The 9,187-nt window shown below is 56.4% G+C and overlaps 1 protein-coding gene across 1 annotated transcript; it reads left to right on the top strand.

Moving 5' to 3' along the window:
• Positions 1–1,650: 1,650 nt before the first annotated feature.
• On the top strand, positions 1,651–7,309 carry LOC119955736 (EBP cholestenol delta-isomerase). The gene is made up of 4 exons (XM_038782244.1): positions 1,651–1,998; positions 3,722–3,758; positions 4,025–4,155; positions 5,945–7,309. The coding sequence occupies exons 1-4, from the start codon at positions 1,692–1,694 to the stop codon at positions 6,166–6,168; spliced, it is 699 nt and encodes a 232-aa protein (XP_038638172.1). The 5' UTR covers positions 1,651–1,691; the 3' UTR covers positions 6,169–7,309.
• Positions 7,310–9,187: the final 1,878 nt, after the last annotated feature.

Here is a 9,187-nt window from a genome sequence, read left to right as displayed (position 1 = left end):
CATTATATTCTGCAGTCTCTCCTTCCTTCCCTATGTACGGTACGCATTGTTTGAACAGCATGCAAGAAACACCTTTCACTGTATACTAATACAGAGGGGCTGGTTTAGCTCACTCAGCTAAATCGCTGGCTTTTAAAGCAAACCAAGCAGGCCAGCAGCACGGTTCGATTCCCGTACCAGCCTCCCCGGACAGGCGTCAGAATGTGGCGACTAGGGGCTTTTCACAGTAACTTCATTGAAGCCTACTCGTGACAATAAGCGATTTTCATTTCATTTCATGTGACAATAATAAATCAAATCAAAATTGTGGCTAATTTGGTTTGTCCAATTTATATGCAGATTAAAATCACCCATAATTACAGATGTTCCTTTACTGCATCTGTCTCTAAATTCCTGTTTAATGCCATTCCCAACATTACCACTGCAGTTTGGGGGGGATTTATATACAACCCCACTAATGTTTTTTGCCCCTTAATGTTTCTCAGCTCTACCAATACAGACTTCATATTGTCAGGGCTAATATCTTTCCTCACTATTGCACTAAGTTACAGCAATGTAACCCCACCACCTTTTCCTTTTTTTGTCTGCCCTTCCTAAATACCGAATGCTCCTGGATGTTCAGTTCGCATCCCTGGTCACCCTGCAGCCATGTCTCCGAACTGCCGACTATATCATACTCATTTACATCTATTTGCGCGAGTAATTCATCCACTTTATTGCCAGCGCTCTGCGTATTAAGGCACAAAGCCTTGAGGCGTATCTTTTTAACATTCTTTGTCTCTTTCCTTTTATACTTTTCTTTACTGAGGCCCAGTTTGATTGTGGCCCTTGATTTCTCTGCCCACCACTCTTATTCCCCTCTAGACATGGAGCAAGAGCCTTTTGCAGGTGAGAAGTTTGGTCCTGGTGTGCGCTGCCCGAGAGTGTGGTGGAGGCAGGGGATGGTGCAAGTGGGGCGGGGGACAGGAGAAATGGCATGGAGGTGGATCGATGGGTCGAAGGGACGGAAGCCATCCCTGATTCCAAATGTTAACTCTGTTTTACTCTCCGCAGATGTGTTTGCAAGCATTCTAAGAGAAAATAAGTTATTTTGCACCAAATGTTTCGATATGTGCAATGCTCCAAAGGTTAGATGGTCTCCACTGCCAATGGGACCAGGTGCCACCCATCTCCAAACTTGTCCTTGGAGCTGGGAGGCGGAGCTAGAGGAGGCGGGGTTTGGCAACTCCGACTGTGATTGGTCCGCGCGCCACCTGTCAATCAGCACGGCTGCGCGAAGCGCCGCCATGGGGCGAGACGCAGGAGCCAATCGGCGGGATGGGGTCAGGTGGCGCGTGGGGCGGGGAGGCCAGTGACGTTTCCCGTCTCCCGCCCCAGCGATTGGCTGATGGGAGGAGGTTGTCATTGGCGGAGCGGGCGGACCAATAGGCGGAAAGGAGAGAGGGAGGCGAGGTTGTGATTGGCGGGGCGAGGGGCCAATGGGCGGAGAGGAGGTTGTGATTGGCGGGGCGAGGGGCCAATGGGCGAAGAGGAGGGAGGGGAGGTTGTGATTGGCGGGGCAAGGGGCCAATGGGCGGAGAGGAGAGAGGGAGGCGAGGTCATGATTGGCGGAGCGAGGGGCCAATGGGCAGAGAGGAGGGAGGGGGTATAAGAACGGCGGGCGCCGGGCTGCTGTCACTGCGCCGCCCGGGATGGCAGGCGCCGGTTCAGAGGGGGTGTTGCACCCCTATTGGCCCCGAGACCTGCGGCTGCCCGGCTACCGCGATAATGAGCGCTCGGTGGCCAGCATCCTCACCTTCCTCTTCGCCGTCTCCGGCGCCCTGCTCGCCGCCACCTGGCTGCTGAGCGGCCGCTCGGGCCCGCCCCGCCTGGGGCTTCTCCGCAGGCTCGCCGTCTGCTGGTTCGCCGTCTGCGCCTTCATCCACGGGGTGATCGAGGGCTGGTTCAGCCTCAACTACCGGCTCATCCCCGGGGACCAGGCCTTCCTGTCCCAGCTCTGTGAGTGCGGGGCTGCTGGGGCTGGGCTGCTGGGGTTGGGGGGGCGGGGCTGCTGGGGTTGGGGGGGGCGGGGCTGCTGGGGGTGGGGGGGCGGGGCTGCTGGGGTTGGGGGGGCGGGGCTGCTGGGGTTGGGGGGGCGGGGCTGCTGGGGTTGGGGGGGCGGGGCTGCTGGGGTTGGGGGGCGGGGCTGCTGGGGTTGGGGGGGCGGGGCTGCTGGGGTTGGGGGGGCGGGGCTGCTGGGGTTGGGGGGGCGGGGCTGCTGGGGTTGGGGGGGCGGGGCTGCTGGGGTTGGGGGGGGCGGGGCTGCTGGGGTTGGGGGGGGCGGGGCTGCTGGGGTTGGGGGGGGCGGGGCTGCTGGGGTTGGGGGGGGCGGGGCTGCTGGGGTGGGGGGGCGGGGCTGCTGGGGTTGGGGGGGCGGGGCTGCTGGGGTTGGGGGGGTGGGGCTGATGGGGTTGGGGGGCGGGGCTGCTGGGGTTGGGGGGCGGGGCTGGGGGGGGGGCTGCTGGGGCTGGGGGGGTGGGGCTGGGGGGGTGGGGCTGCTGGGGCTGGGGGGGTGGGGCTGCTGGGCGGGGGGGATGGGGCTGCTGGGGCGGGGGGGATGGGGCTGCTGGGGCGGGGGGGGATGGGGCTGCTGGGGCGGGGGGGGATGGGGCTGCTGGGGCGGGGGGGATGGGGCTGCTGGGGCGGGGGGGGATGGGGCTGCTGGGGCGGGGGGGGGATGGGGCTGCTGGGGCGGGGGGGGGATGGGGCTGCTGGGGCGGGGGGGGGATGGGGCTGCTGGGGCGGGGGGGGATGGGGCTGCTGGGGCGGGGGGGGGATGGGGCTGCTGGGCGGGGGGGGATGGGGCTGCTGGGGCGGGGGGGGGGATGGGGCTGCTGGGGCGGGGGGGGATGGGGCTGCTGGGGCGGGGGGGGGATGGGGCTGCTGGGGCGGGGGGGGGATGGGGCGGGGGGGGGGATGGGGCTGCTGGGGCGGGGGGGATGGGGCTGCTGGGGCGGGGGGGGATGGGGCTGCTGGGGCGGGGGGGGGATGGGGCGGGGGGGGGATGGGGCTGCTGGGGCGGGGGGATGGGGCTGCTGGGGCGGGGGGGGGGATGGGGCTGCGGGGGGGGGGGATGGGGCTGCTGGGGCGGGGGGGATGGGGCTGCTGGGGCGGGGGGGATGGGGCTGCTGGGGGGGGTGGGGCTGCTGGGGCGGGGGGGGGGGGGGGGGCTGGAGGGGTGGGGCTGGGGGGCTGTGGCGGCGGGGCTGCTGGGGCTGGGGGGCGAGTCTGGGGGAGCGGGGGGGGTGGGGCTGCTGGGGGTGGGGGGCTGCTGGGGTTGGGGGTGGGGGGGCTGCTGGGGTGGGGGGTGGGGCTGCAAGGGGTGGGGGGGCTGCTGGGGTTGGGGGTGGGGCTGCAAGGGGTGGGGGGGCTGCTGGGGTTGGGGGTGGGGCTGCAAGGGGTGGGGGGGCTGCTGGGGTTGGGGGTGGGGCTGCTGGGGGGGTGGGGCTGCTGGGGTTTGGGGGGGTGGGGCTGCTGGTGGGGTTGGGGGGGTGGGGCTGCTGGGGTTGGGGGGGAGGGGTTGGGCTCCTGAGGTGAATGGGGATGGTGCCTGGGAGGTGTTGCTGGGATGTGGGTAGTGGAGGTTGTGGATCTGTGGAATGAGCAGACGGAGACGAGCACAGCCAGATTTTTCAGCTGGACGCACTTCTGTACTTTTGACTATGGTCTGTTTTCTGTCTAGGGAAGGAGTATGCCAAAGGAGACAGCAGATACGTCACGTGAGTGCTACATCCACTATCCAGCACTTCTCATGAGTGGCAGACAGCAGAGATCTACACCAGTGTGTACAAAGCCAGAACTGATAAGAAAATTAAGCACATAAAAGGGGAGCATCTAGGCAATATGAATCATAATGTAATGTCTACAAATAATAATGAGATGACCCAGATCAGGATTGGAAATGTACTGAATAGAGCTCAAGATTGAGGTGAGATCTTTCCAGTTAGATTGTTTTCAATCTCTCCCTTTCTCTCCCTCTCTGCAGTGCTGACAATTTCACTGTGTGTATGGAGACTATCACTGCCTGGACTTGGGGTCCTCTCAGTCTCTGGACTGTCGTGGCCTTCCTGAAGAATAAACCGTATCGTTTTGTCCTCCAGCTCATTGTCTCCCTGGGTAAGGACCCCACCCACAGATTTGCTGTGTCAATTAGTCGCTGGTTGAAAACTGGAGTCTGTCCATGTAGAATCTGAAATCTTCCAGTCATGACTGATGTCTGGGACAGAATGGTGTAGAGGGAGTTTAACTCTGTATCTAACCCTGTGCTGTACCTGTCCTGGAGTGTTTGATGGGGACAGTGTACAGGGAGCTTTACTCTGTATCTAACCCCGTGCTGTTCCTGTCCTGGGAGTGTTTGATGGGGACAGTGTAGAGGGAGCTTTACTCTGTATCTAACCCCGTGCTGTACCTGTGCTGGGAGTGTTTGATGGGGACAGTGTAGAGGGAGCTTTACTCTGTATCTAACCCTGTGCTGTACCTGTCCTGGGAGTGTTTGATGGGGACAGTGTAGAGGGAGCTTTACTCTGTATCTAACCCCGTGCTGTTCCTGTCCTGGGAGTGTTTGATGGGGACAGTGTAGAGGGAGCTTTACTCTGTATCTAACCCCGTGCTGTACCTGTGCTGGGAGTGTTTGATGGGGACAGTGTAGAGGGAGCTTTACTCTGTATCTAACCCCGTGCTGTCCCTGTCCTGGGAGTGTTTGATGGGGACAGTGTAGAGGGAGCTTTACTCTGTATCTAACCCCGTGCTGTCCCTGTCCTGGGAGTGTTTGATGGGGACAGTGTAGAGGGAGCTTTACTCTGTATCTAACCCCGTGCTGTACCTGTCCTGGGAGTGTTTGATGGGGACAGTGTGGAGGGAGCTTTACTCTGAATCTAACCCCATGCTGTACCTGTCCTGTGAGTGTTTGATGGGGACAGTGTAGAGGGAGCTTTACTCTGTATCTAACCCCATGCTGTCCCTGTCCTGGGAGTGTTTGATGGGGACAGTGTAGAAGGAGCTTTACTCTGAATCTAACCCCGTACTGTACCTGTCCTGGGAGTGTTTGATGGGGACAGTGTGGAGGGAGCTTTACTCTGAATCTAACCCCATGCTGTACCTGTCCTGTGAGTGTTTGATGGGGACAGTGTAGAGGGAGCTTTACTCTGTATCTAACCCCATGCTGTCCCTGTCCTGGGAGTGTTTGATGGGGACAGTGTAGAAGGAGCTTTACTCTGAATCTAACCCCGTGCTGTACCTTATCTGGGAGTGTGTTTAAACCACAATTAACGCTACGACCAAGAAAGCACCACAGCGCCTAAAGATCATAGAATTTACAGTGCAGAAGGCTATTCCGCCCATCTATAATTATATGAAATTCGGCATGTCCTCATTAACTCTTACCAACTTTTACAGATGCACCATAGAAAGCATCCTATCGGGCTGCATCACCAGCCAGGTGTCAGTACCAGTTGTCTGCTACGGCAACTGCTCGGCCCAGGACCGCACACAACATCAGAGTCGTGAACACCGCCCAGTCCATCACATGAACCTGCCTCCCATCCATGGACTCCATTTACACCTCCCGCTGCCTGGGGAAAGCGGGCAGCATAATCAAAGACCCCTCCCTCCCGGCTTACTCACTCTTCCAACTTCTTCCATCGGGCAGGAGATACAAAAGTCTGAGATGCACAAACAGACACAAAAGCAGCTTCTTCCCCGCTGTTACCAGACTCCTAAATGACCCTCTTATGGACTGACCTGATTAACACTACACCCCTGTATGCGTCACCCAATGCCGGAGTCTATGTATTTAAATTGTGTATTTATCATGAGTGTTTGTGTCCTATGTTTGTTCATGTATGGAACAATCTGCAGAACAATACTTTTCACTGAGAATAATTCGAACTGTTCTCTCCATGGGCAGGCCAGCTTTACGGTGACGTTCTCTATTTCTACACGGAATATCAGGATGGCTTCAGTCACAGTGAGGTCGGACACCCGCTCCACTTCTGGTTCTACTTCGTCTTCATGAACTCGTTGTGGATCATCATCCCAGCTATCCTGATCCTAGACGCCTGGCTCCACCTGAGTCGGGCTCAGCATGCAGCTGACTCTGCTCGCCCCGGGGGCAAGTCCAAGAGCACGTGACCGGGAGAGGGGGCGGGCGGGGGTTGGGTCTGTCTCGTCTTTTTCCCCTTTCTCCTTTTTCCCCTTGTCTGTTCCAGGAATGGGATGTTTCAGGGGACCTCTTTGGCCAACATTGCATTGTGGGAAAGGGCTGGGCTTACCCACTGTCCAATCGGGGCGTATCTGGTGAGGGATGGGTGAACTCGAGAACCACATTCGAGTGCTTAACCACAGGCGCATGTGAATCAGAAACTACCCTTGGATAGAAGTGTACACCTGATTCATTCCTCTGCCTGAGGGCATTGCTTCATCCAGAACTGTTACCGTGGGCAGGTTTTTTTGGCCATTTCCTTTCACTTGGGTCTTGTGGGAAGGGGTGCACGGGGCAAGGTCCCATGTCTACCTCAGCGGGAAGAAGAATTGAATCCTCACCTCTTGCCAGCCAACACTAGAAGTGACGGAATGTTGTCGAGCAGCCGCCCTAATTGCCCCCTTGCTGTGAGAAATGATCTTGGCTCGGTGGGTAAAAATTCAGGGGGGCAAAAAAATGACTCGATCCCAAGAATTTTGGCACTGGATTGGTTGTCTTGTATTCCTCCGTGTACTGGCAGTAGAGAGTGCGAAGGGGGTTCCGCAGACTGATTTCTAGGGTGGCAGGATTGCTTTATGAGGCGAGACTGAACAGACTGGGTCTGTATTTCTGGAAACTAAGGACATGACACCATCTTCCCTGAGCTGGGATATACGATTAACTGCGGGCTCAACAAGGGCGACTGCCCGGCTCCTCTTCCGATGTTCCTAATCCGAATACACCTACGAGTTTCTCCTCCAGGCTATCTTCGTCCAGTCTAGATGAAGATTAAAATCACTTGTGATTATTGCGATGCCTTTGTTGCTTCTTAGTTTTTAGGATGAACAAGAAATTTAAAGAAATCCAAAAGATATAAATCCCACCGGTGACTTCCTTCTTTCGTCGCTGTTTCCGATCTCTGCCCAAACTGATTCATAGAACAGTACAGCACAGAAACAGGCCCTTCGGCCCTCGATGTTGTGCCGAGCAATGATCACCCTACTCAAACCCACGTATCCACCCTATACCAGTAACCCAACAACCCCCCCCTTAACCTTACTGATTCAATGTCATTTCTCACAGCCAGGGACTGATCTTGTCCACCCTTAATGGGGCCACCTTCCTTCCTGTCTTCCAGTCGGACTGCATATTGAATAATCCTGTTTCTCCCCGCCCCACATCACTTTGCAACTTGGGGTGCCACCATATCCATCTTTTTCTCTACACCCCTGGGGCTACAGAATACTTCGGGCAGGTGAAATGGGAGGACTGTTGGTAACTCTGGAGTCTACAAAAGGGGCACAGACAGAGTGCATAGTCAGAGACTTTTTCCCAGGGTTGAGGGGTCAATTACATGGGGACATCGGTTTAAGGTGCGAGGGGCAAGGTTTGGAGGAGATGTACGAGGCAAGTTTTTTTTACAGAGGGTAGTGGGTGCCTGGAACTCGCTGCCGGAGGAGGTGGTGGAAGCAGGGACGATAGTGACGTTTTAAGGGGGCATTTTGTCAAGACAAATACATGAATAGGATGGGAATGGAGGGATACAGAAGTGTAGACTATTTTAGTTTAGACGGGCAGCATGGTCAGCGGAAGAGGCTTGGAGGGCCGAAGGGCCTGTTCCTGTGCTGTTCTTTATTCTCTCTTGCGTAGAATGCTGGGTGCAAGTTACGTAGTCGTGTTTCTGTCTGGAATTGTTCTCGATGCTATGTCTTTGTACTGAATATATTGAAAATAAATTGAAAACACATTCCACACTGCCGACAGAACTATTTTGTGTGCGTTGATAGAACATGGAATGACCTGGCTGTCCAACATCCCAGTAGCACTGTGCACCTTTGTGATCAGGCAGCAATTTGTCTGGGAGTGACTCTAAATTACGTTTGTACTGGTGTCTCCTGAATCGTGTCAGTAGAATGGTCACAGTGCAGAATGAGGCCATTTGGGCTATTCTGTCTGTGCTAGCCCCATGAAGGAACAGTTCGGTTCTACTCTGTCTTCCCAATTATTAGCTGGGTTCTGACGCCCCCTGAGTTCTGCTTGATTCTCCCAGCTGCAGTTTGCTCCTCCCTCCAGGGGCGGTGCTCTGCTGGTTCTCCCACTTGCAATTAGGTCCTCCCAGTTGTATCTGGGTCCTCCAACTGCAGTGCAATCCTCCCATCCGCCGGAGGCAATCTTGGGGCTGTCGCTGAGCTCGGCCCCTCCCGCTGAAGTTCAGCCCTCCTACCAGCAGGTGGGGGCTGTGTTTCTGTCGAGCTTCACGCTTTCATCTGCAGTCCACTCTGCCCATCACCAGTAGCAGGGCTGATAAATGGCAAATGACCATCTCCGACAGGAGAGAATCGAACCCTCACCCAATGTCATTACCATCGCTGAATTCCCCACAACCAACAACCTGACATTTCGATGGGCCAAGTGGCCTAATTCTGCTCTTATGTCTTGTGGTCTTATGGCCCATCAAATCTGCACCGGCTCTTGGAAAGAGGGCCCTACTGAAACCCACCCCTCCCACCCCATCCCCGTAATCCCAGCTAACCTTTTTTATGACCTCAAGGTCGAAAAATTTAGCATAGCCAATCCACCTAACCTGCACATCTTTGGACTGTGAGAGGAAACCGGAGTACCCGGAGGAGACCCACGCGCACACTGGGAGAACGTGCAGACTCCGCACAGACAGTGACACCCCCCCCCCCCAAGCCATGAATCGAACCTGGGACCCTGGAGTTGTGAAGCAACCGTGCTAATCACTGTGCTCCCGTGCAAACATACCGTAAAATCATAGCTAAAATAAAAGCCGGGATGGGTGCTGGATACCTTGCTGCTTGTGGTGTATGTTAATGATCGAGACGGGAAGGTGAGGGTTATGATCGGTAAGTTCAACGACCACGGCTGTTGGTGAGTAAATCACTAGGAGGAAATGCCGATATGGACGGGCCGATTGATTTATGGTCACATAGTGAAGTACAGTGAAAA

Source organism: Scyliorhinus canicula, chromosome 21, assembly GCF_902713615.1.
Source record: "Scyliorhinus canicula chromosome 21, sScyCan1.1, whole genome shotgun sequence".
Lineage (NCBI taxonomy): Eukaryota > Metazoa > Chordata > Chondrichthyes > Carcharhiniformes > Scyliorhinidae > Scyliorhinus > Scyliorhinus canicula.
The sequence above is the reverse complement of the archived record's forward strand: the minus strand, read 5'-3'. Positions and strand labels throughout refer to the sequence as shown.